At 47.1% G+C, this 27,416-nt stretch overlaps 1 protein-coding gene across 3 annotated transcripts in view; it reads right to left on the minus strand.

Annotated features, from left to right (window-relative positions):
* Positions 1-5,777: 5,777 nt before the first annotated feature.
* Positions 5,778-27,416, minus strand: part of ZZEF1 (zinc finger ZZ-type and EF-hand domain containing 1) — a 112,971-nt gene continuing 91,332 nt past the window's right edge. For 2 of the 3 annotated variants that reach the window (XM_081219635.1, XM_081219634.1), the window contains exons 41-55: positions 27,232-27,406; positions 26,612-26,744; positions 22,082-22,281; positions 20,447-20,566; positions 18,664-18,855; positions 17,693-17,793; positions 15,997-16,132; positions 15,543-15,902; positions 14,363-14,506; positions 12,639-12,807; positions 12,373-12,471; positions 11,805-11,970; positions 9,375-9,528; positions 8,706-8,777; positions 5,778-6,906 (exon numbers count right to left, since the gene is read on the minus strand). In XM_081219635.1, coding sequence (XP_081075761.1) covers positions 6,826-6,906; positions 8,706-8,777; positions 9,375-9,528; positions 11,805-11,970; positions 12,373-12,471; positions 12,639-12,807; positions 14,363-14,506; positions 15,543-15,902; positions 15,997-16,132; positions 17,693-17,793; positions 18,664-18,855; positions 20,447-20,566; positions 22,082-22,281; positions 26,612-26,744; positions 27,232-27,406 — 2,302 coding nt within the window. In that variant the 3' untranslated portion in view covers positions 5,778-6,825. The other variant, XM_081219633.1, reaches the window with a different exon arrangement.

Here is a 27,416-nt window from a genome sequence, read left to right on the forward strand (position 1 = left end):
GACGGTGGGTGATTGTGTTGTGGTCTAGCCAGCCTGTTAGTAGCATGATGGGAAGTTGAGTGGAGGTGTCCCTGTAGGAACTAGACCTTCCCACTGCCCATCAGCCTGGGAAGAATTGGACCTGGGAGAGAAAGTGAGGACTTGGAGCAGGGGCTGGTGTAAGGTGCTTTATTTATTTTAAAATTTATTTCATTGAAGTATAGCTGATTTACAATGTTGTGTTAATTTCTACTGTACAGCAAAGTGATTCTGTTATTTATACATATATATATATATACATATATGTGTGTGTGTATATATATATATACACACACACACACACACACACACATTCTTTTTCATATTCTTTTCCATTATGGTTTATCACAGGGTACTGAATATAGTTCCCTGTGCTATATAGCAGGACCTTGTTGTTTATCCATTCTACATATAATAGTTTGCATCTGCTAACCCTAAACTCCCAATCCATCCCAGTATAAGGTGCTTTAGAGAGAGGAAAAGGTAGCTCCTGTCCTTTCTGAATCCTGAAGGGCACTTCCTCCCATCCTTTGACTGATGACCAGAGCTAGCCAGTCACCTGTGGTAGATTTGGCTGTGCTGTGGCTCCTGCCTGCTCTGCCTTGACTATCTGACAAGCCTTGATGAGCTGCCCAGCCCAGCCCTGGTTGTGTCATGGGGACTAAGAGGAAGGCCTATGTCCATACCCAGCCTGCAGGGCAAAGGGAGCACAAGGCCCCCAGAGTAGCATGACATGGTCCACCCGGAAGGGGACCCTCAGGGACGGGAGGCAGGCCTAGGAGAGTCAAGGCCTGGGAGGGTCAACTGCCCTCTTTCTCAGGAGGTTCTCTCACCATGGGCAGTCTCAGAGAAGGGGAGCTTTGTCATGAAAGCTTCCTTACAACTCTGCTCTTCATTTTTTTCAAATAACCTGCTGGGAAATGAGAAGGATGTCACCTACCTTCCATTACAATTGCTCAATTCTCCACACATTTCTAGCAGTGTTTGCCTTGTGTAATTTCTGGTGGGATTTGGTACAGAAAACTGTTTTAATTGCATATTACACTCTTAAAAAAAAATATATATATATATTTGGCTGTGCCAGGTCTTAGTTGCAGCATGCAGGCTCTTAGCTGTGGCATGCGGGATCTAGTTCCCTGACCAGGGATTGAACCTGGGCCCCCTGCATCGGGAGCGTGGAGTCTTAACCACTGGACCACCAGGGAAGTCCCACAAATTATTCTTTATCCACAGAAAATATTGATCCATAAAATGACATTTGGTCCAGTTTAATTTTTTTGTCTTGAATTGCATTGCCTAATACTAAATGACCCTGATTTTCTGGTCTCATCTACTTGATATACCTGTGCTCATTCTTTTCCATGTAACCTTTTTGTTTTTAGATCGGTTGTTTTTGGATGTTTTTCTCCACTTCTGTATGGGAAACGTCTATACCACTAATGGATGAGGGGCATCTTGCCCGGCAGGGTAGCTGAGTGGTTGAGCAGGTGTGCTGGTGTGACCCACAGCACACCTCCGTGGGGCTCTCCCGGCACATCTCCTGCCCAGTTGTCATGGATGCTGTGCTGCTCAGCAGTTCTGGGCTGACAACCTGCAAACTCATGGGTCTCCCAAGTAGCTTTGTAAACATGAACTTAAATCATGGCTAGAAAACATCAGTTAACAACTTAGGGAAGCATCACATAAAGAGACAGTGAGAGGCTGTCGCCACCGGGGAGTCAGTGGTGGGCAGCTGGCAGGTTGGAAAGGAGAGGAGAACCATCACCTGGTTCTTCACCTTCACCTTTGTGAAAACCCAAGAGGGAAGCAGAGCAGGGGAGGGAGGGGGAGAGACAGACAGACTGACCTGGAATCTAGCTTTGCCTGGAGCCAGAAGCAGCTTGGGCTTTTTCAGTTTTGTAAGTCAATGAATTCTCTTTTAAATTAAGTTAGTTTAGAGTGGGTTTAACTTGCAACTGAAGAAATCCCAGTAAATCCAGGGCAGGGCCTCCAAAGTCAGTCTGGAACTTCACTGAGCATGAGCAAAGCTCCATATCAAGAATCCCTAGAAAGGAGAAGAATAACTTGGCAATGGCTGCAGCTTAATGTCATCTATGGCTTGACTGGACACTGTCAGAAGTCTCTTTGATTTTATTTCAGGAATTTTTACATATTTGCTTTCCATATACCTTTCATATTGAGGTGATGAGACAGAACTATGACTTTTTTTGGAACTATTGGAGCCAAATTGTTGCATAAATTTGGGTCAGAATTGCTTTCAGCTGTAAGAGACCGCACAACAACAAACATATTCTCTCTCATCCTCTCCCTCTCCCTCTCTCTCTCTCTCACACACTCACACACACACACTTCTAGAGGTTGCCCCGTGGCAGCAAGACTGCTGGGGGAGTGCCAAGCATGGTGTTCTCTCACCACAGTCAAGAGGAGCAAGTGGGGGCCAGGGCAAAGTCCCTTCTCCAAGGCCTCCCAACAGGCTTAAGCTGAATTCTCTTTAGCCAGAACTGGGTCACACAGGTACCCTGACTGCGGGAGGGGCTGGACAAGTGAACATTCAGCAAATAGAAATGAGATTACCGAGTCGGATTTAAACCAATCGTGACTTTCCTCAGGAGCTAGTGGAAGGTCCTATCTTTCTTGAGATTAAAGTATCTCCAGTCGCCACCTGCAAAAAAATTGGATTCTGTGAGCAGGGAAGGGGAGTGGGTGGGAAAGGGCAGTGAGTAAGTAACAAGGTCCACCATATAGGGCACACAGGGCCATGTTTACATTTGGCCTTGATCAGAGGCTGGTTTTGTTTTTGTTTTTAATAGAAATTACCATTTTAATTAAAATGCAGACTGGAGAACTTAGTATATGAAGAGGAAACACTGGGGGCTTAAAATCCTTGAAAACATCAGAATTTAAAGCCAGAGCCTGGGTTTTTAACCGGGTGGTTTACATGAAGCTCCAACACCTAGCATAATGCTGATTGGCTGAGTAAATTTGCTTGTTGAATGAATGAACGCATGCCTACCACGGGGATACCTTTGGGGCTGGTGTGTCAGGAGAACTGAGCTGGTCTGGTTCTGCCACCACTTCCTGTGCGATTTCAAGCTGACCTCTCACAGCTTCTAGTTCTTTCTCAAATGAGGCTTGGCAGGTTGAACTGTGTTTCCCTTCCGTTCTAAAAGGCTTGAGTTCAGATTGCTTTTGACCTCTGTGACCTTCTATTGTTTACTCGTGGGTTCATCTCAGCAGGCAGCCTTTCCAGCCCAGCAAAAGCAGTGTCAAAGCAGCAGCACGGGGCTCAGATGGACAGAGCACAACATAGCCAGCCTCTCCAGGCCGACTTTTTGGAGTAAAGGCCCAAGAAATCAATGTTGCTTAGGTAACACTGTGAGACAGGAAAGGGCGAAAACGTCACCAACAGGCTCTAGAGGGAGACTCTGGCTGCACAGGCCTTGGGAGCACCCAGTTCTGCTGAGCCCCACGCTGATCCAGTTTTCTCTCCAGCCTCAAGGATGATGAGGGCTGAGTCTGGGTCCTGGGTCCTGGCCCCGGATTCCTCAGAAGGCAGTCTGGGGGCTTTAGGGGGATGTGTCAAGATGCTTTCAGGCCGGAACAGACGGGCCTCGAAGGTTGGTTACACCCAGCTCCCACCGAAGTCTCTCTTCTCGAATTCATGAGACAGCCCTCGGCGCTAGGAAAGTGGCTGAGAAGGGAGCAGAACAGTAAGTGGCAAACCAGTGACGTGAGGGAGGAAGCGCAAGACCCCAGGATGGGTGGACGTCGGCCTCGTGTTTGGTCAGAAGCAGGTCCAGAGGCAGGCAAGGAGGAAACCAGGCCCTGGCAGGGCAGCAGCCCCGTGAGACCCCTGCCTTCCTCCTCTCGGCGGGCTGCACACAGGTCCCGTGAGCTACAAGAGGTGAGGGGTGCCTGGGATGCAGTTGGGGTGTGTGGCTGGAGAGGAGATGACTGGGGAGAGAGCGTGTATGTGCACAAACCTCTGAGTAGCTGTGCAGAGGGACAGGCCCAGGGAGCAGGGGCTGAGCATAAGCCCCCAGACCATAAGCCCGAGGGGAGAGGCATCTCCGGCACGGCTATAGTCAAGGCAAGAGGTGCACCTGGGAGAGGTATTGGAGCTAAGAACCGTTCTGATTCCTTTCTACCCTGAGGCCGTGGGATTCTAGAAATTCATCAGGATGGACTTGGTAGAAACTCCAGGTATCATCTTCGTAAGAGAGGCAGAAGGAGGGGAAGGAGAGGAAAAAAAGAAAAGCCCACACACAAGTGTACCTTTTTATATAGAATTTGTACAATATATTTCTCTTCATTTGCATATTTTACCCACAACTTAACATCCTTTATACAGGCTGAACTTACTCAGCTGATATAATCAAAATTCTTTCCTTCAACCAAATAAGAAAAATTCAAAATCGTAAACCTGTAAGAAAACAAATTAAAAACGATGATGAAAATAAGTCACTCCTCGTTAGGAACAGCGTCTGTCTGTACAATATACATGGTTTGGAACAGATTTCTTTATAGATTAGGCACATGTTTCCACAACACCTTCATTCCTGCCAGTTTTATCTCATTCCAGGCAGTCCTGCCTAAGAAGGATCAGAGGGATGTTGGTCTTGATGGAAATCGCGCTTTCGGGTGCTGCTGGCCCAGCTGGGGACCAGGGGAGCGGGGCCTGGCTCAGCGGCGCCACCCAGTGGCTGGAAGCAGAGGCGGGTGGGATGCAGGGGAGCTGGGAGAGGCAGGGCCCTGCCAGGAGAGAGCAGCAGTTGTGGGTGAAGGGGAAACCGAGGCTTATTCTGTGCAAACTGGATACAGAGAGACCAGAATAGCAAGGGTGGTGTACACAGAGAAGCTATGAGACCAGCGTTTATTTACAGTTTATTTTCCAGGCGGGAGGATGGGGAGCAAAGCTGGTGGCTGGTGGCTGCTGTCAGTTTGAGGCACGGAGGGGTATCGGGGAGGTGGGGGCATGGCGAGGGTAAGCAGTGAGTGCACCATCTCCGTGCTGACCTTCCGTGGAGCCCCTCAGTGAGCCCGAGCCCGCAGTAGGGACCTCTCCTCCCAAGCACGGCACTTCTCTGTGATTTCCCTCCTCACTGCGAGACCCACCCGGGTCTGGGTGGTACGGAGCATAGGCCCTTCTCTGGGGATGCAGGCAGAGCAAAAGATGAAAAAGCGGCTTCTACCAAGCCAGCAGCGCCTCACACCTCAACACCGTGAGACACCGGGCCAGGCCCGGGCCTTTCCAACACCAGGGTGATGGATGGGCTTCGGGTCACCGAGCTTCAGGACCTGTCCTGTTTCTGTCTCCTTTGAATTCTTCCCTCCATAATGGCTCCACATGCAGCTTGGGGCTGGGCTGAGAATCCAATTCTAGGGCTGCAGAAGGTCGCTGCACCTTGGCCTCCTGACCCAGAAGGCAAAAGTGCTCTTGTGGTGAGACGCTCCTGGGACCAGGAGTCTTGGGCCCTGCAGAGGGGGCTTCCGAGGCCGTGGCAGTGCTGATCTGCTCAACTTGGCCCTGGCTATGATGAGCCTTCCTTGGGTTTGGCCCTGTGTGGGGGACATGCTCGGGCCCAGACCCCCACCCTTAAACGGCAGCTGTGGCTCAAACGTTCTTCAAGTGGCGAGTCCCACTGCGGCTTATCCACGGCACAGGTGCCAACCCAGCCTCACACTCCAAAGCGTGGCTTTGGAAAGAGAAGAGTAATCAGCACTTCAGGGCAAGACTACAACCATTTAAAAAAAAAAAAAACGTGGAAAACAGCATTCATTAGAACTAATGTAGTTATTGCCAGACAAGTGACAGCCAAATAACCACGGAGAGTCCCAGAGGTGGACGTGATGGATTACCACGACCATGGAGCAGAAATACAATCATGTGGTTTTGTTTGTTTTTACTTCTAAGGTAAGGTATCCTCTGATTACACTTCAAGTCTTTAGGTACAGAAGCTAAAGAGTATTCTTCAAGTTCTGCTACTTTCACACAAACCAGTTTGTCCCCCTGAATGACCGATCCACTGGTCACGCCCCGAGCCTCTCTCAAGGGAGTTGGTGTGGTCCTTTCTAAGAACACGAGGTGGGAACTGAAATATGTTAAAACAACTAAAACCACGCAGCTGTGCTGGGAGCAGTGCACGGGCAGACGTGCACAGCGGCCCGCTGGCTGTTCCCAAGGGCACTTGTTCTCACCAAGGATTTCTCCGGGACGGCCGAGGCTATGCAGGGGGCCAGTGCGGCAGTGTGTTCCGAACTGAATGGTGGGGACCAGGTGGCAGCCCCGAGGGGCTCTCACTGGTTTTGGTTTGGATGACCCAGTCTCAAGAAGCAAAAGCAAAAGAGGAGCTGCCAGGCTGCTGCTGGAGGTCCTGCTGAGAAAGGTGGCCCAGGGCAGACCCTGTCTTCCCTGAAGGTCAAGTGCAGGCAGTTCCAGCTCAACGGAGACAGACTCCTTTCCAGAACGGCTGCAGCCATGTCTTCTTGGGGCTGCGGCTTCTGCAGGGACAGACCCTGGAGGAGGCTGGCCTCTGAACAACCTTCTCAAGGGCCTGCTGCCTGCCCTTTCTGAATAATTTTGCACTGGTCTGCTTATTCTCACATGCTATGGTACGTGCGGGTGCCTGGCCTGTGACACGGGAAGTTCTCGGAGACGTGGCGGCTTGGCATTCTAGTTGGGGTGGAAGGGGGAGCTCAAGGAGAGCCAGGCACCGACGCCACAGGAATCTTCCCGAATGAGTTTAGGCATCTGCTCTAAGATCCTTGTGGACAGATTAGCTAGTTCCATGCACACCATACCAAGGGCTAACACTCAACATTCCAGAGGCAGGTGGCCTTGTTTGGGTAGTTGATGGCCAGGCTGACAGCAGCAATGTTCTGCAGGGCCTGTGGAGGGAGAAAGAGTCATCACCAATGTCAAGGACCGGTCACCTGCTGGGTCACTGACTGCTGACAGAACAAGACTCTCAGCTGAGCACCTGAGGGGGGGCAGGCGAGAGGCAGACGCGAGCCAGATGTGGTTCCCCTCACCAGGGGGACCACAGTCTAGAATGAAAGACAAAGCTATCAAGAAAGACCACATGGAAACTCCAAACGTAGGCAGAATCATCATCACTGTCCCGAGAGGGGAGCAGGTGCAGTTCTGGGGGCTCAGAGGGCACATCTGCCGGGGGGTCTGGGAAAGCCGTTTAGGGAATGGGGACAGCAGCACAAAAGTGCAGAAGGGAAGAAACAAACAGCCAGTGGGGGCCCCCCCCACCGGAAGCAATCCTGGGAAGGCAGACGCCCTGGAGCCAGGCCAAGGCTGGTCTCCAAGCCAAGGCAGCAGGAGCCGAGGGCGGGGGCTGGGGAAGGAAGAGGCGGAAGCAGGGAGAAGAGGCAGAGAGCCAGTCCAGCAAAGTGAACAGGCTGCACGGAGGGTCAGAATGAGGATTAGGAGGCTGCACACAGCGGCAGGTGAAGGAGGAGCCACAGGAATATGTGATGTGAAGCTTCCCGTGTCAAAACGGTCAAATGTCAAGATTTCACTGTGTGAAACCTTGGGACACCACGGGTGGTGATGGCAGGGCTGGCAGGCATCTTTCGGGAGGGGAGGGAGTTTTCACTCCGCCTTCGGGTCTCAGGACGATTCACACAAACCCCTCTGTAGGGGACGGGGGAAGCCCACTTCTAAGCAGGCACTCTGACCCTTTTTTGTAGGAGGACCATAGGTTCACTGAGAAGACTTGCCAGGAACAGAGTGCAGGGCGCTGGCCAGGAGTCCCAGCTGGATGCCCCCTCAAGTGAGACCGCGGGCAAATCTTTCCCTTCTCTGAGCCTCAGCGTCCCCATCTGTCCACTGTGGACGCAGACCACACGCTCTACGATGTTCAAGGAGTCTGTGAGCCTAAGGTTCTCAAAATGTAGTCTGGATCCTGCGGGTTCCCCAGACCCTTTCAGGGGCTCTGCGTCGTAATAATAATACCGAGACATTATTTCTCTTTTTTCACTTTCATACTCTCACGAGTATACAGTGGAGTTTTCCGGAGGCTGCTGTGTGATAATAGAACAACTGAAAGCAGAAACAGATCTGCGAATCCAGCTGTCTTCTGTTAAGGCAGACATTAAAGAGATCTGCAAAAATGGAACACAACGCTACCCTTCTCAAAAACTATTTTGTTTTGAAAAATACCGTTGTTTTTCACAACTGTAGTATTAAATAGAATGAGATTATTTTTAAAAACAAATTGATAAGTGTTTAGCATTTAATTTCTAAATTTAAAATCTAATTTAATTTCTAACAGTATGTATCAATATATATAACGCACATAAACAAAATCTTTTGGGGATCCTCAGTAATTTAAAAGCGTAAAGGGGCCCTGAGACCCAATAGCTGTCAGAGAGGAGTTCTCCTACCAGGGAAGAAAGTTACATCCAAAAATATCTGAAATCTAACTCTGTGGAAACTTCAGGGATCAGCAAAACTATAAATTTAAGGCACTGGTTGTTCTGGTTTAAAAGCCACAAATTCTTGCTAGTGTCTACTGACCCCACAGTTTAATACCAACGACACTGATAAATGGGGCTCTGCTGCTCTCTGTGACACCAGCAGGAAGTGGCTGACTCAGAACAGAGCTCCGTGTAAAGCCGGGGTGGAGTCTGCACGGGTGCCGGGGGGGAGGTTCGGCCACCTGGGGAGGGCATACCTGCGCCGCGCAGCGCAGAAGGTGGTCGTCGGTGGTTAAGGCCAGCAGGTAATCCTGCAGCAGGCCGAGCTCCTGCGGAAAGAGCAGAGGGCAGCTGTCAGCAGGCCACCTGCTAGCACACACCCACCCATGACCCACGGCCCCAGAAGACTCGGGCGGGACACTGCCGCCCACTCCGCTGGGCATCTCACTGCCTGCTTTCCTTGGGAGCCACGGAAGGAACGGGACGATGGGGAGCCAGGTGTCCTGACTCACCGCAGTCTCCTCACTATAAAATGAGGGTGTGAGCTAAAGAGCTCTGAAAGGCCCTTTCATCTCTCACAGTCAATGAGTCTATTGTGCTGAGGGGAGGGAAAAGAGGAAGAAGAAAGAACCCGTTGGTTTATTTTCCCAAACTCACTGCTGTCAAGGGTCGATCCAGGGCAGTTTCCTTCCCCCTTTGGCATTAGGCCTGAGCAAACAAGCAATCTCGGGGAGGGCCTGGCTCCCCGGGGTGGGAGAGAGGGGAACCCCAGGCCCCAGGCCACGCCTGTCTCTCTGTGCAGGTTTGCCAAGCCCCCACGACACCCCGGGCTCTCAGAGGGCTGTGACCTGAGGCCCAGCGCTGGCCCCAGGCAGCAGACGAAGCAGAGGCCCGGAACCTGGTGGGGAGGCAGGACAGGCCCTCACCTGGGCGCGGTTCTCAGTGACAAAGAAGAGCTCAGTGAGGGCGCGATGCAGGGGCAGCAGGATGCCAGGCTGCGTCACGTCCTCAAACAGGCTGTACTCCATTTGGGTGAAGAGCTGCCACAGGGGCTTCAACAGCATGAGGTCACAGAGGTCGCTGTGGGAGAGGGGTATGGTTTGCTGGGATCACGCCCATCAGACGTCGGACAGACAGAGGGTAGCTGCCGGGCACTGCAGCTCCAACGCTCCCCGCCCCCCTATCCAGTAAAGGCACGACAAGACAGTTCCAGTCACCTCACACCCCCCAAAACAGCCCAAACTATTCACCAATGGCAAATAAAAAAGGGGGCAGCATCTCAACTTCAAACCAGGACTCCGGGGAAAAGGATATCCTCAAGCACATTCACGTAAATCAACTGCACATCTTTAAAAATGGTTGTTAAAAACTTCCAGTGACAGTAGAAAAAATCTCAAGGTAAATGTTAAGTGGAAAAGAGCAAGATATGTAACATAAAATGTAAACATTTAAAAACTGTATATGTAGTATTATGTGACCATATTAAAAACAATAGTAAATAAACATACCAAAAATGTTATCAGGGCTTCCCTGGTGGCGCAGTGGTTGAGAGTCCACCTGCCGATGCAGGGGACACGGGTTCGTGCCCCAGTCTGGGAAGATCCCACATGCCGCGGAGCGGCTGGGCCCGTGAGCCGTGGCCGCTGAGCCTGCGCGTCCGGAGCCTGTGCTCCGCAACGGGAGAGGCCACAACAGTGAGGGGCCCGTGTACCGCAAAAAAAAAAAAAAAAAAAGGCAAAGGACCTAAAGAGACATCTGTTCAAAGAAGGCATACAAATGGCCAACAGGTACATAAAAAGGTGCTCAATTATCACTAATCATCAGGGAAATGCAAATCAAAACCACAATGAGATATCACCTCACCTGTGTTAGGATGGCTCTCATCAAAAAGATAAGAGAAAACAAATGCTGGCAAGGATGTCGAGAAAAGAGAGAACCCTTGTGCACTGTTGGTGGGAATGTAAACTGATACAGCCACTATGCAAAACAGTATGGAGGTTCCTCAAGAAATTAAAGCTAGAACTACCAAAGGATCCAGCGATCCCACCTCTGGGTGTATCCAAAAGAAATGAAATCATTATCTCAAAGAGATTATCAGTACTCCTATGTTCATTGCAGTATTATTCCTAATAGCCAATGTCTGGAAATAATGCCTGTCAATGGACGAATGGATAAAGAAAATGTGGTGTCTATACACACAATGAAATATTATTCAGTTATGAGACAAAAGGAAATCCTGCCATTTCCAACAACATAGATGAACCCGGAGGGCGTTATGCTAAGTGAAATAAGCTAGATAAAGAAAGATAAATACTGCATGGTATCACTTTTATGTGGAATCCAAAAAAAAGTCAATCCTATAGAAACAGGGAGTTAGAATGGTAGTTGCCAGGGGCTGGGAAGTGGGGGAAATGGGGAAAGGCTGGTAAAAGGGTATAAACTTTCAGTTATAAGATGAATAAGGTCTGAGGATCTATTATACAACATGGTGACTATAGTTGATAATAGTGTACAATACTATAACACATAACAGAAATTTGCTGAAAAGAAAATTTCAGCAAGAGGGTGAAATTTAAGTGTTGTCACATACCACAGGGTATGAGGTGATGGATGTATTAGTTAACTCGATTGTGGGAATCCTGTCTCAATGTATAATGTGTTATGTATCAAATCATTACCTTCTACACTTTAAATACATTACAATCTTATTTGTCAATTACACCTCAATAAAGCTGGCGGGGGGGGGGGAAGAAATAAACTAATTCTAAAATTTACATGGACATGCTGGGTAAAAATAGCCAAGACAATCTTGAAGATGAAGAACCAGTTGAAGGATTTATACTGCTAGATAACGTAAATTTGCTATAAAGCTACAATATCTAAGTGTGGTACTGGCACAAAGATAACCAAAAAGACCAATGGAACAAAAGCAACCAGGGATGGATCCATGTGTATACGGACACCTTCTCTGTGACAAAGATGGCACTGGAGTGTGGTGAGGGGAAAGGTGGGCTTTTGAGTTAAGTGGAGATCCATGTGAGAAAAAGCAAAGTTTGACGCTACCCTTCAAATCATGCACTAAAATTCATTCCATGTGGATTGTAGACCTAAATATGGAAGAAAAAATAATTAAGCTTTATCTTCATGACCCCAAGGTCAAGTAAGGCAAAATTTTCCTAAATAGCACAATGAAAGCTCTATCATAAAGGAAATGAGCGATGAACTGGAAGACATTAAAATTAGAAACTTCTTTTCATCAAAGACACCACTAACAGAGTGAATGGCAAGCCCTGAAGTGGGGGAGATATTCACTATACAATACCCAGCAAGGGACTCGTATCCAGAAGGCAGCTTACCTGTGGGTGCAGCATCGCACGATCCTCAGGAGTAGGTGGATGGCTTTTAACCGCTGATGACCAGTCTGGCGACAGGCCACGCCCACCAGCCATTCCCAAATTTTGGCCAACGGGAGGTGCGGCACAACTCTTTCCTCTGACAGCATCTGCTTCAAAATCTCGAATCCTGGCAACCCCCACAACACAGAGACATTTGAAAAATGTAAACTGCTCAAGTTTTAATGAATAGGAGGAAACCACTGTGATCATGTACAGTTCGCCTGAAATTATGCCTTATGTAAAAGTAACATAGGAACACTTTCAGTTCTTCCTTTTTGCAGAATGCCCTGGCAAATTCTAAGAGAACAAGCATCTTTCCTAGGTCTTGACAGATGGCTCTTTAGAAGTTACAACCTGCCAACTCCAGCACATTCACGAGTGACGTGCGTGGGCCTTGCGGACCAATTCGTTGAAGTCTCAGAGAAAAGTACCTGCTTTGATCTTAACAAAGATAAGTGACATAATGGCACCGACCCCCAGAGTGTCCCGGGCCAGGACATCATGCAAACAGAAAGACCAGAGCACACACCTGTCTGGAATCGCCCCAGGTGCCCAGCCGTCACAGTGAATTTGTAGCCCCACTCGGTGTTGCTCATGTCAGAGGTGAAGCGGTAATACAGAGTATCTCCTGGGGCACACAAGAATCAGAAAACAGGTCAGGACGCTGCAGCAACGGGGAAAGGCAAGTGAGCGCTTTCCACTGAGACAGATTCAACACAGTTTTAAACCCCTCAACAATCTCCCTTCTAGATACTTAACGCTAAGAGTCTGTATCCCTCAGTATTTATTTACTACCTGGAAGCTCAAAATCTTTCCATTTCTGCTGAGACCCACTGAAGTTGTGTCGATCCTGCTGAAAGTCACTGCTGCTGGACATGGCCAGTTCGTCACAGCCTTCCTCTGTATTGCACTGAGGATCAAATTTGATTGAGAGGTAGATTGCACCAGGAATGTGAACTTTATCCTAGGAGGGGAAACAAGGACATTCCTGTCATCGCTGGCCACTGGACAGTGACTGAGGGCTTCCTTGTGCCAATCCTGCAGCTAAAACTGGGCATGTAAGAAGGGGTGAGTCACAGCCCCTGCCTTCCAGGAGCTCTCGGCCCAGCGGGGTCCGGGAGCACGCATATGGCTGCAAACACGGCAGGAAGCACACCGTGCAGCCTGGGGCATAGCTCGAAGGAGGCGGGGGGAGGGGAGGGGAGGCGAGGGCAGAAAAGAGTCCCAGTGAAGGGATGTTTGGGTTGCTGTGGAGACTGGGGGCATAGGAGCAGCCTGTCCAGGAGGAAGGAATGGCAGGAGGCAGGTGAGAGAGATGAGCACCTGGGGGGTGCATTCCAGGCAAAGGAAAGAGCCCCGACTGGAAAGCCTGACGTGTTCAAGGAATAACAGGAGCTTGATGTGACTGAGGTACAGGGTGAGCTTTGTGTGCACGTATGCTTGGGAGATGGGGACAGGGGTGACGTGACACTGGAGAGGCTGGCAGGGACACACGCAGAAGGCTTTGTGTGCTAAAATGAAGCGTCCAGACTTCTCTGGACAGCAGGGGGAGCCCTGGAAAGGTTGTAAGCAGGAGAAAGCCTAGGTTAGGTTTGTGCTGTACCAGGATCACTGTGACAGCTGGTGTGCAGCAAGGCCAGGGACGGGCAGGCCAGCAGTGGGGGACCAGAGAGGAGCAGAGGGAGGGACCCAGGGAAGGGGAGGAGTCAGGGCAGCGGAGAAGGTAAGGTGATCTCTCTGAGGTAGAACTCGCTAGCTCACTAGGTGTGCCTCCGTGGGGCTGGGGGAGCGGGGACAGAGCCTAGGAGCCGGGGAAGAAAAGAGGCTTAGAAGGTAGAGAGTGAGGAGGTTTATACTTCTGCAAAACGGAACCTCAGCTGGCAACAACCATATCCTGGATTAGTTTCTCCATCGCCCACCACTGTGGCCACAGGCCGTCACCTACTCAGAATGACAGCTCCAACATTTTGAAAAGAGATGAAGAAATGCAAGCAGCACTAAGTCAGTGAGGATAACTGAGGCCGCCCCGCTCCTGACTCATCCAAACTCCTACAGCTCTCTGTGTCCACGTACAGACTTAAGGAAGGAAAAGATGAGGCTTTTCAGTTCTGGGTAATTAAAGGGGTGGGAGACTCCAAGGTGTGGCCAGGTCATCAGGAGATGGACAGCGTGAGGGCTGAACCCAGACCCACACTCAAAGCCTCTGCCAGAGACACCAAGGCCTCACTCTCAGGAGCTTGCTGCAGGAAGAGGAATCTCTCCTCCAGGGCGGGGTGGCTCCTTGCTTTCTATTAAAACAAGGTCAGGAGAAGAGAGGACTTGTCTGTATAGATTCCCGGGACTGGCTTCAGGGAGGCAGACTGCTGCTGAGACCACGGGAGCACCTTCTAGGCCACGTCTGTCCAGGCAGAAAGAGCCGCAGTGGGAGTTGATGAGATTCATGCTACTCAGCAACCCTTGCAGGTCCTGCCAGCTGCGTACCCTGAGGCTGGGCGAGTCTGGCCGACCCGGGATCGTACCTCAAAGTTGGTGTTGTTGTTATACGGGTGTTTCGACTCCCTCACTTGCACCTCCATTCCTGGCTCCTCCATGAACTGGCAGGCAGCCAGGGCCATGGTGCCTAGCATGCTCTCTCGGCACCCCTGGAGCACCTTCTGCAGTATCTGGTGGGACACAGGCAGGAAACATGGGAAGATGGTGACAAAACTTTGTAGTTCAGCTAGAGACTGTGCCCAGGGCTCCTGAGTTCTGCTATGTGGGTCCCCTGGTTCTACACAGAAGGAAGTGGAAGAGATGCTTCCAGCCCTGTGAAAGTTTGCTAACCCAGCACTACTTCAAAAGACCAAGTCGAAGATTTGATTTAAAAACAAAACAAAAGATGATCATCACTTGTCAAGTTGAAACTTAAAATTAGAGCACTGGAGACTTCCCTGGAAGTCCAGTGGTTAGGACTCCGCGCTTCCACTGTACTGGGCACGGGTCTGATCCCTAGTCAGGGAAGTAAGATCCCACAGGCCGCAAGGTGTGGCCAAAGAAAAAACAAAATTAGAGCACTGGACTTAAGAGAATGCACAGACTCTGGTAAGACCCCACGTCTGCCACCCAGAAGCTGGGAGCCTTGGACAAGCCTCCCTGGCTTGATTTCTTCACCAATAAAACTCCCTGGGTCACAGCGTAACACAGGTATAAGTGCTGGCAGAGTGTCTGACCTGAGGTAGACATTCTAGAAACCATGGTTTAAAACAGAAGACGTAAACCTTCCTGGAAGGCTTCCTGTATTACGGGAACAGGCTGTCAGAATCATAATTAACCCTGTCTCCCAGACTTCACACTGTGTGAGACCCTAGGGGACATGAGAAGAGACAGGCTATCAAGGAGAGTTAGACTCATAAGTCTGAAAACAAAAATGGAAAACTGCAAGGGCAGGATTCATGGATCGTTACATCAAACACTCTCTGAGCACCAAGTCTGCCTAGGCCATGAGCTTGGCTCCAGGCCAGTACTTGGGAGAGTTTAACAGTGACCTGACCCTGCCTTCGTTGCGTGCACACCTGTAAGGGGGCTGTAGAGCCACATAGGTAACCTCACTCCAGGAAGGCACTCACTAGAGGAAGCCTATTCAAACCCCCCAGCAGGGGGCTGGGAGGGACACAGAGGAGGAGCAAGTGGGGTGAGCGCCCAGCCCGGCTGCCTAATTACCTTCTCCCACTGGTGCTTTTCTTCCAGCTGCATGAACATATCCAGAATGTAGGTCATGTGGGCAGGGCCGCTCAGCTCCAGGATGTCCTCGCTCACCGGGACGTGCCCTGGCCACTCAGCGAGCAAGGATGCGAGCACGTGGCGGGCGTACAGGACTGCTGTGGCCTCGTTCACGCGGAAGAGGTAGTCCCGCACAGCCCTCTTGCTCTTGCAGTTGAGCTCTTTGTGCAGGAGGGCGGCGCTCTTGCTGCGCCGCTGCTTGGCATAGCTCTGCTGCAGTTCACTCTCCGTGCTGGAGATCAGCTTCTGGGTCACGGGGTTTGACTCTGTGGTGGCCTGGTCACAGCGTGCGGGCCGGGACTGCAACCCAAAGACCACCGTCACTGAGGCCTGGCCTTCTCACAACTGGGGTGGGGTGGGGCAGACACCTTGCTTCCCAGGTGGGGCCACATACCAAGCATGGTAAGATAATCATGTCTGTATCCACAGCTTTGGCGCTCTGCTCGTCCAGTCTCAGACTCCTGCTGGGCTGCCACCTCTGAGCCAGGGTCCGTATCCTTTCGTCGGTGGTGAGCTCATCCCCGTCAAACCTGAAGAGAAGGAAGGAACACAAAGTTGGGCACCCTAGTTACAGAAAGGCAAGAGTTTAATCTGCAGTGAAACTTGCAGAAATGCCGATCCGGGTTATTTCGCAATTACGTTATTACGTTCCATATTTCACACGTTAGATTCACAGTGTTCATCTATTCGTGCACGCAAACGTGCACACAAACGGACACGCAGGGCTTCCCTGGTGGCGCAGTGGTTGAGAGTCCGCCTGCCGATGCAGGGGACACGGGTTCGTGCCGCGGTCGGGGAAGATCCCACGTGCCGCGGAGCGGCTGGGCCCGTGAGCCATGGCCGCTGAGCCTGCGCGTCTGGAGCCTGTGCTCCGCAACGGGAGAGGCCACAACAGTGAGAGGCCCGCGTACCGCAAAAAAAAAAAAAAAAAAAAAAAAAACGGGCACACAAACGTGCACGCGTGCCCATGTGCCCAAAGCAGAGATGCAAGCCATCCCTTAGGATCCATTCTTCCTTTCATTTAGAAACAAAGTTCCCTGAAGTTTTAGCAAGATACACAATCACCCAGCTGGAGACACAGTTCCCAGTCCTCCTAGCAGCAATGCAACTAGGGTCACGCCAACGGGAGGCCAGTGAGGTAACGTGTGCCATTTCCGCAGCCTGCCCTCAAACAACTGGGTTAAGGATGAGCTCCTTTCCCCACCTTCCCCCTTTCTTCTGGGCTGGAACAAAGAGCTGGTGTCGGGGAGCCAGCTCTGACGACACAGATGAGGACGGCACCCTTGGGGGTGCGGGGTCCCTTGTGAAGCAGACCGCCCACCCACCCTAGGCTGCTGCCTACCTCTGGACTGCGCCGTGAGAGGGAAAACAAATTCCATCTTCCTTGACCATGATACTTCTGTGTCCTAACTGATGCAACCCCGCCTCCCCTCACAAAGGAGTTGAGGCAGTAGATAAGAAATACAGATGGGAAAATAGAAAGATGAAAGAAAAGAAAATTAAATTGGATTGGATATAAATCAGAATAGGAAGTCAAACCTAGGATGTGGGGGATGGAGGAGGAGATCAGTTGCAGAAACATAAAGTTCTCCACAAATTTAAGAGCTGGGCCCGAGAACTAGCTCTGAACTTCCTGGCCAAGAGGAAGGGTATATTGTTAATTTTATAATAATCCTTGAAGAAAAAACATGAAAATAATGTACAGAAGTGAAAAAACAAACAAACGAAAGGACACTTCTGACCAGAATGTACCAGAAGGTCCTGCTCTGCACTGTTTGCTCCCTGGGCTGACGTGGGAGAGAAACCTTGGCGTCTGTGTCAAAACTCTGCCCCCACAACGAGTTTACTCTAAGAGGCAGACTGTGAATATAAAGCTCTTCCTAAAGGAGAAGCACACAACACAACTCAAAGATGAGCCATGCGGTGTGGCACAGCCAGCTTTCATGTCGCTTTACGAAGAAGTGAAAACCAACTGCTCTTTGGCCCGTCGGGAGTTTTTATCCAGATCTAGTTGGCAGGAGGTAAACAGAGTCCCGCCCTTACTTGTTGCCTCACTCACTACACCTTGGCTGCATCTAAATGTCCCTTACCTCTTCTGAACCTCCAGGAAGAAAGAGTCGGTCCTCTTCATCTGCAGTTCGTATATGGCCCGGAGAACGTGCAGAGGGGCATTGAGGGCGTCGTGAGCCATCTGAAGGCCACGAGGAGGAAGGAGAAGAGAGACAAGTTAAACTGCTTTAACACGTTATTGATGATCTGACCTCAAAAGTGATAAAACAATTATGTCCTAAAGTTACCACAAGTTATAATTTAAGAACATCACATGGGCACTTCATGTATATAAGATTATAAGCCCTAAAACATGGACTGTAAAATCTGCATTACTGTTATAAATTCAAAGGAAGATATAAAACATGGAAACACCAAAAAAAAAAAGTCATGCAAACAAATGTACTGTTAATAGTCAATAATTACCCACCAAATTGAATTCATTGCTAGCTTCTCTGTAGCAGCTGCCTTGCACTCAAGTTTGTTAAGTGGCACATAAATCTAAGTACTGGACTTTCTTTTGATGTTTTTAAAAACTGTACTTGCTTTTCTTATATCCACCCCATACTCTCTGTTTACTCTTCACACAGTTAGACCCTTTGAAGTCCAAGCCCTTGCCCATTTTCACATCATTCTGAGGAAGAGTGGATTATCCAGGGAAAGTAGGAGTGTGTCTGAGAAACTGTGAGGACAGACTGTCACCTGGGGATTTATGGACAGGCCTGAAATTACATGCAAAATTTTACAAAAGTATTTGCAAGTATAGTTTATGGGAGAAACGGTCTAAAGTTTTTGGGTCCATGACCCCCAAACATGAAGAACTACTGTTGTAATAGGGCTTTTCCATCCCTCTGGACGAATTCTGCACAATACCGACTGAGTCTTCAGGAAGTGCACTCTCAGGACATCAGTCTGAAGCATTTTCACATGGAGGCTAAAACACAGTCCAAGCCAAAGAGAATCAATTCCTTAGAGTCCCTTCCTCAGTCCACACCATGACCCAAGAACGTACCAAGAAACATATTCTGGTGGGCTCATCCAGGCTTTCGAGAGGGTCTAGCTTTTTCTGCTCTGGCTCACCCGGGCTGCTGACAGACCGTTCCACCTCTTCCTCTTGGTCCCCTCGCTCATCCAGCTCCAGCTCTCCATGCTCAGCCAAAGTGCTGATCTCCTTTTTTGAGGAGTACAGCATGATGGACAAAATCTACACAGAAAGAAAATCAGGCAGGGCAGGAACATGAGTGTTTAGTGGGTGAGATCTTTAACCCTCAAAGGGTAGAAAATACCTGACTGAACCTTTTAAAAGACATCAGAATTCACAAAAAGAATGTAAAATTAGTAAAGAAATATGAAAACATGTTCAACCATACTTACAATCAAAGAAATGCTGACTAAAAACTACAAGGGACCTTTGTGTTTAACTTTGCCACTGATGGTGTAAGTTGTTATCATCCTTTTAGAAGGCATTTTGGTGAAATGTAAAGAGCTATACAAATGTTCATAACCTTTGACCTGGTAACTCACCTTCTAGGAATAATGTAAAATGTGTAAAAAGTTATACTCCTGATATGGTCAATGAAGCATTTAATAATGGCAAAAAACTGAAACCCATCTTTATGGATCATCTGCAGCCACTAAAGATGGTCGTTATGGGGCTTCCCTGTTGGCGCAGTGGTTGAGAGTCCACCTGCTGATGCAGGGGACGCAGGTTCGTGCTCCGGTCCGGGAGGATCCCACATGCCGCGGAGCGGCTGGGCCTGTGAGCCATGGCCGCTGGGCCTGTGCGTCCAGAGCCTGTGCTCCGCGACGGGAGAGGCCACAACAGTGAGAGGCCCATGTACCGCAAAAAAAAAAAAGAAAAGATGGTTGTTATGAAAACTACCTAGCAACTTAGAGAAATGGCCATCACATGACCTCGATTTATTTCAACAGTGTGCTTCATTGTACAATCTAAACCTATGTATGTAATATAAACACAAGGAAAAAAATTAGAAAAAGGAAATACACATAATACTAACGGTAGCTGTGTTTGGGGGGGGATGAAATTTGGAGTTTTCCTTTCTTTTCTATTTTTCAAACTTTCTGAATATAAAAAATATAAGTTTTTGAATGTAAAAAATTTCTACTTTAAAATATTTCCTAAAGAACAAGAGCTCAAATGCTCACCAGGCTATCCATTAATATGTTTTAGCGTACTTTCCTAAAACCTAACCAAATCCTCCTGTGGCAACTGAGAGCTGTTTCCTGGAGCTCAGGCCTCTGTGTGACTGAGAATGGCCAGCTGAGCACCCCCATACAGCAGCAGCCTTTTCTGACCTGAAGCTGACACTTGGCACAGAAACGCCCCAGGGAACCACAGTAATTCCACTAAGAAAAATCTAAGGCCTATGGCGAAAAGTAATAAAATGAAAATTATCAACTAAAATCCTACATAAGGTAAACATAAGTGAGGAAAAATTTAGGAATTGATTTTAGCTCAAAGGAATTTTAAAGGGAAATAATAATTCAAGGGCAGATTTACTATCATGATATAATTGGTCAACCGTTTGTTTCCACAAAATACTTCTCTTCCAATATTCTTTGAACAAACATCAAATTCATTTTCCCTGACAAGGGAGGACAGGTGTCATAATCTCTATTTTCAAAAAGGAAGACAAATATAAGACACTGTTTTAACGACTGCACCAGATGAGAGTGCACAGGGCAGAAGCAGCTGTAACTGACTGGTGGTTCTAACTCCCAGGCCAGTAAATCTGCAGCAGGAAGCAGCAGCAGGAATCACCCTGGTCCCTTACTTCCAGGTCCCGGAGGAGCCACGTTTTACTGAAGCCAGTCCCTTTGCTGCACTTTTTCACCAGCAGCTTCAGCAAATCAGTCTGAAGGAAGGTAGCATGGGTCTCTTCAAAACCATGAGCCTGCCAAACAGAAAAAGAATGATATGCAACTGCCTCAGAGTGAAAAAGGTAAGGGGCACTCGGGGAGAAGCAGGCCTCTGTCAGAGCCCAGTCTCAGCTAGTGGCCCAAGTTCACCTTCTGGTGAAAATTCCAGAGTCAACGGGGAGGATGAAACTCTGAACCTGAGCCATAACCTAAGTCTGTTCGCTCTCTAATTCATTCACTCAACAAGTATTTCTGAAGCCTTGTACATTCTATGTGCTGAGTTCTGTGCTAAGAACAGAGGTTTTATGTCCCTCTCCTGCTCTCTACCTTCCAAAAGCTTCCCACTGCCCTGCAGACTGAAATCCGAGTCCCTATTCATAGCTGACAGGGTCCTGCAGGCTCCCTGCCTGTCTCTGTGGTCTCATCTCCTCCTCGGCACTGTCCTGAAGCCCTAAGGTAGTTCCTTCTACTCCCTGACAACCAGGTCTGGAGTTTGACCTCTTCCAGGATGTAATGCTCTGCCCAGACTCCTTATCTATCACCTCAGATTTCACCTCCTCAGAAAGGCTCTTTCTGACTCAGGGTGGATTTCCTGGCAGGCTCTTTGCTGTCTCCCTCGCAGTTTAGGCTGAAAGCTCCATGACAGCAGGGACATTCTTTCTAGTTCAACACGACCTACTCAGTTCCATCTGGCCATTTGTCAGTTCCATCTGACAAATAGACAAATATTTACGGAATGAAGGATTCAAAGACAGAAATGGTCTCTGCCCTCAGGGAGTTTATTTTCTCTTTCCTACTGTAATGTAAACAACTAAAACAATAGTAGATTGTGATAAATGCCATGAAATCAACAAACAGCAGATGTGTGGTCTCAAGCCTAAAAATATAAACTCTCAGGGCTGGGCCAGAGCTGAAATGCCATCTAGTCCAATCTCCTTGTGGTGCTTGAGTCATTCCATGGCCTCATCGCCAGTGCTGCCAAAGTCAGGGAACGCATAAACTTGCCAAATGAGATCCTTCTCTCATGGCTAGTTCTGTTGGAAAGATCCTCCCTATCGATGCCCCTCAGCTGGTAGAAGAATCATGTTCCCCACAAGTCAAGGCTTCCCAACTCCATGTCAATTATCGCCCAGCTCTTTAACTTGTCTGTCTTCTCTCACACCAAATGCCAAACCTATTGCTCCAAGATCCCGTAAGATATTAGCCCCCTTTATTCTTCCTAGGATGAACCAGAAGGGACCGTGGTTCAGAGGCAAGTGAGAAACTGTTCAGTCAATTTTTCTTCTCATCTTCCAAGGTTATGGGCCCATTAGGTAGTGGTACCTGGTTCCATGAGGCAGGACTGAAAAATTACAGAGAACCAACTATTGGGAAAATTCTGTTTCTTCCTTAAAGTTATCCTTGTGCAAGGTGCCAATTATTTCTAAAAATAATCAAGATCCTATGATTAACCATCCATTGAAATCAGATGGTACTTCCTTCTAGTTAATACCCTGCAGGTGTGAAATCACAGCCAGATTCATTAGCAAATGGAAGAAGCTCACCACTACCTTTAGTGTTTTGTATAATCCTTTGAGGGCCAGGGACAGGACCCAAGTTGCTTCCACTGCCTCAGGACAATGGCTGTCCATGCTGGTTTGCAGAAGGTGACTGGCAATAAAGGCGAAGTGCTGGGAGTATTGGCTCAGCTGGGCCTGAGAGTTGGTGCATTCTGCTCCTCCTCCTTTCTGGACCAGCTGGTAGTCCTTCACTGAAGGGTGATGTCAGGCAGGAAAAGAAGGCACAAAAAGCACAGTTAATACTTCCTGCAGATAAGTTTCTTCCCCAGTAATGTGCCTTACTGAAGCAAGAACTGCAGACCCCCAAACACGTCTCTGGCTTCAAACTTAGCCATTATATTTAAGGCCAACTTGCAGCTGAGCACAAAAGTGGTACTGGGCCACCTACCCACCAAGCCACCAAGAGATGCAATTCACATTCCTACTACTCACACAAACAGGTTGTCTCCAAAGGTGTTAAAGGAAGTTCACAAACACAGAACACATGAGAGACTTCCATTTCAAAACAAGCCTGAGAGACTTCCATTTCAGAACAAGCCTGAGTAAAAGGGATCGGATTTACTCTCTTACATTAAACAACCAGAACCCTGGAAAAATACATGAAACGATGGTTTGCAGACATTGGACAATAGGTAGTACAGGACGATGACCCCTGAAAGAAGGGACATAAACCAGGTGAGCCTTCCAATAGCCCTGGCTATCTGGAGACAATTTCCAGCCTGCACAGCATGGAGTGGAAATCCAAGTCCAGTTTTAATGAACTGAGGAGACAGAGGTCAGAGTTCAGGGAAGTCAAGGCAGCTAGAACTTTTGGGACAGAATATCACAGAGAAGGGAGATGAACAGAGAGAGGGGTGTGTGGGAGACCCCTCTAGATATCTACAGAGGGTTCCTCATGAGTATTTGGCTGAATACTGATCTACACAAATGTGAGAGGAAACTATCTAGATAGGAAACTACCTAGTTCTAGGAAAGAACTGTCAAAAAGCAGTAGGCAGAAGAATTCTTGGAGCTCACAAAGAACTCTGAGAATATTCTGTCTTCTGACCAGTGAGAGTGGAAGTGTCCTAGTCGGGGGCAAAAAACTATTTGAAGACATAATGATCAAAAAAATCCCAAATTTGATGAAAACTATAAATCTATAGATTCAGGAGCTCTTTAAACCATCAAGCAGAAGAAACATAATGAAAATCATGCCAAGGCACATCATAATCAAAATGCTAAAAAGCAGTGATTAAGAGAAAAATCTTAAAAGCAGGCAGAGAAAAGAGACACATTTTGAAGAGTAACAGAGAATGACAGCTGACTTCATGGCAGAAACTATGCAAACCAGAAGAAAAAAGATCAATATCTTTAAGGTGTGCAAAGAAAAATCTCTCAGCCTACAATTTTTACCTAGAAAAATTCACCTCAAAGATGAAGTCAAAGTAAACATTTCTTTGGTTTGGCAGGACGAACCAAAATAACGATTTTGTAGCAGCAGACCTGCACTACAAGAGATATTAAGGGAAGTTTTTCAGGAAAAAAAAATGATACCAGGTACAAACTTGAACTTATACAAAGGAATGAAGAGCACCAGAAATGGTAAATATGTGGCTAAATATTAAAGCTATTGTTTTCTCATTTTAAGATCCCTTTTAAAGTATGTGACTTTTAAAGCAAAATAAATAATGTATTGTGAGGTTTATATCATGTAAAAGTAAAATGTGTGACAACAACAGTACAAAAGATGATGGAATAAAAATATAAAACCTATGTTTCTTCACTATATGTGAAGTGGTAGATTGTTTGAAGATAGACCATGATGAATTAAAGGTGTATATTACAAACCCTAATGCAACCAGTAAGAAATTATTTGAAGGTAAACTACTATAAACCCTAAAGCAACCACTAAAAAAATAAGATATACTTTAAAGCTAATAGTGGAGATAACATGGAAACATTAAAAAAAAAAAAACTCAATCCAAAAGAAGTTAGAAAGAAAAAAGAACAAAGAACAGATGTGACAAACAAAAAACAAGCAAGAAGACAGTAGAGGGGCTTCCCTTGTGGTACAGTGGTTAAGAATCCGCCCGCCAATGCAGGGGACGTGAGTTCGATCCCTGGCCCGGGAAGATCCGACATGCCGTGGAGCAACTAAGCCCCTGTGCCACAACTACTGAGCCTGCACTCTAGAGCCTGCGTGCCTCAGCTACTGAACCCCGTGCACCTAGAGCCCATGCTCTGCAACAAGAAAAGCCACGACAATGAGAAGCCCACACACCGCAACAAAGAGTAGCCCCCGCTCGCCACAACTAGAGAAAGCCTGCGCACAGCAGCGGAGACCCAACACAGCCAAAAATGAAAACAAACAAACAAATAAATAAGAAGATAGTAGATTTGAACTCAATCATCCTGATAAGTGTATTGAATACAAATGGTCTAAACATCTCAATTAAAAGGCAGGTATTGGGGAGGGATAAATTAGGAGTTTGAGATTAACAAACATACACTACTATATATAAAACAGATAACCAACAAGGACCTACTGTATAGCACAAGAAACTATACTCAATATTTTGTAATAACCTATAAAGGAAAAGAATCTGAAAAAAGAATATATATATTGAATCACTGTGCTGTAAACCTGAAACTAGCATGACATTGTAAATCAATTATACTTCCATTAAAAAAAACAACAACAAAAAAGGGCAGGTATTGTCAGACTGGATTAAAAACGAAGACTCCACTATGTGCTATCTACACTTGAAATGTAAAGACACAGGGAGGTTAAAGCAAAAGAATAGAAAAAGATGCATCATGCAAATGTTAGTAACAACAACAACAAAAAAGCTAGAGAGGCTACCTAAATATTAAAGTAGATTTCAGAACATGGAATATTATTAGGGATATAAAGGAACGTTTCATAATGAAATGAGAAACAGACCATACACACAATTATAGCTGGATACCTCAACATTCCTTTCTCACTTTAAGAAACCAGAAAAAGAAAAAAGAGCAAATTAAACTCAAAGCAAGAAGAAATAAGGAAATTAATAACGGAAAGATAGAAATCAATAAAAGAAAACAGATATAACAGAGAAAAATCAATGAAACCAAAAGCTGGTCCTTGGCAAAGATCCAATAAATTGATAAATCTCTGGCTAGTCTAGGAAACAAAAAAGAAAAGATACAAATTACCAAAACCAGGAATGAGAAGAGGCATCTGATACCCCATGTGAGGTTCAGAGAAATTAAAGATCTACATTTTATAAGACCCAAATTTATCCCATAAGTGAATGGAGAGATATACCATGCTCCCAAGTCAAAAGACTCAGTATTGGTAAGATGTCAGTTCTCCCCAAATGGATCTATAGATTCAACACAATGCCAATCAAAAGTCCAGCAGGGGGACTTCCCTGGTGGTCCAGTGGCTAAGCCTTCACGCTCCCAATGCAGGGGGCTCGGGTTCGATCCCTGGTCAGGGAACTAGATGCCACAGGCATGCTGCAACTCAGAGTTCACATGTCCCAGTTCACAGCTGAAAGGACTCCACTTGTCACAACTAATGATCCCGAATGCCACAATGAAAGAACCCGAATGCCACAACTAAGACTCGGTGCAGCCAAAATAAAAATAAACAAATAAATATTAGTTAAAAAAAAAAAAGTCCAACAGGTTCTTTAATAGAAACTGACAAGCTGATTCTAAAATTATACAGAAACACAAAGGAACTAGACTAGCCAACAATTCTGAAGAATAACAAAGTTGGAGAACCTGATTTCAATACTCAGGAGAAATCTACAACAGTCAAGATGATGTGGTATTCGCGTAAGGACAGACATATAGATTAATGGAACGTAACAGAATCCACAAATAGACACAAACATACATGGGTCAATTAATTTTCACAAAGTTGCCAAGATAATTCAGTGAAGAAAGAATAGTCTGTTCAACAAATGGTCGAAGCACAATGGGATAGTCACATGCAAACAAACAAACAAACAAATAAATAAACCTTGACTTTTACATTGCACAGTACACAAAAATAGCACAGACAGTGCCTAGTGCTGAAGCTGAATGATAAAGCAGATTATTTCAAGAACAGACCTCGGCACATAATGATGTACCTTCACTGTTCTATTGATGAAACAAAATGGAAAGTGACATGAATGCCAATACAACTATGTGTAGTTATTTTACAGTCCTGTGGCCACCTGACTCCATCATATATTTAAATTACCCATTAGAAAACAAATGACACTGGCAAATGAAAAGAGTTAATGTTCAGAATCTAAACATCTAGCCAACTCGAAAACACAGAGCCATATACACAAAACAACAGTGTGGAAAGGGCCTTCAAAGTGATTCCAATTCAACCATATCACTTCAGAGACAAGCAAAAAGAAGTTCAGGGAGCTATAACTTGTTTTTTAAAAATTCACATGCAGGTGAAGAACCAAGATATCTTAACTGATTTTAGGGTACACAGAGATTAGAAAACTGTCTCTCATTCTCAGAAAAAATAATTATGCTTGGGACCTGTTTTCCTCTTCCGGGTTTTGACATTGACGATCACAGCCCTGTTCTTCTCAGTAAAGTGCTTCAAGATGGTCACATTATGTGGTTCGTTGGCATTATCCATATAAACACAGCGGGTCCCCGCGCAGAGGACCTAAACATGACACAGACAGGAAAGGCAACTCAGCAGCACATAGAGCACAGAGCCTTTTGCTTGTGCCGCTGACTTCAACAAGCACTCAAGGACAGGGTTCTTCCCATCTCTAAGTCCAGGGCCTGGCACAGGCCTGGCACAGAATTGGTTTAAGTGCTTGCTGGATAAAGCCATGTTTTCACAGTCCTCTTCGTCCCAACCAGTTGAGAGACGTGAAAAGTAGAAATGAGATCAAGATGAATGCCAAAGTGAACAACTGTATTTTGAAGTTCTCTGTAATTTAATATATTACAGTTACCTATTATTCAAAGCCAAGAAAATGAATCAAATGGCTAGACTGTTAAAAATGCAAGTTGAACAACCCATCCCACAATCTTGAAAATATACCAATATTGTAAAGGCAAATTATACAACTAAAGAAAAAAAAACTTCCAAAGATATACACTGTGCACATGGTGAAGAGGAGGCCAGGCCTTCAGTGGCGTACCTGGGGGAAGCCGACCAGCACCAGCAGCGTGAAGATGTTGGTATGTTTCAGCTGGAAAGGCAGCTGCTTGATGCAGTGGTCTGTGAAGGTGGCAATGACGTCACGCCACAGGGGGGCGCTGTTGAGTGACCGCAGGATCTCCGCCATGGAGCAGGCCCAGTCTAAGCCCACGCGGCTAGAAGGCA

The sequence above is a fragment of the Mesoplodon bidens genome (assembly GCF_964165515.1).
Source record: "Mesoplodon bidens genome assembly, chromosome: 19".
NCBI classification, from domain to species: Eukaryota; Metazoa; Chordata; class Mammalia; order Artiodactyla; family Ziphiidae; genus Mesoplodon; species Mesoplodon bidens.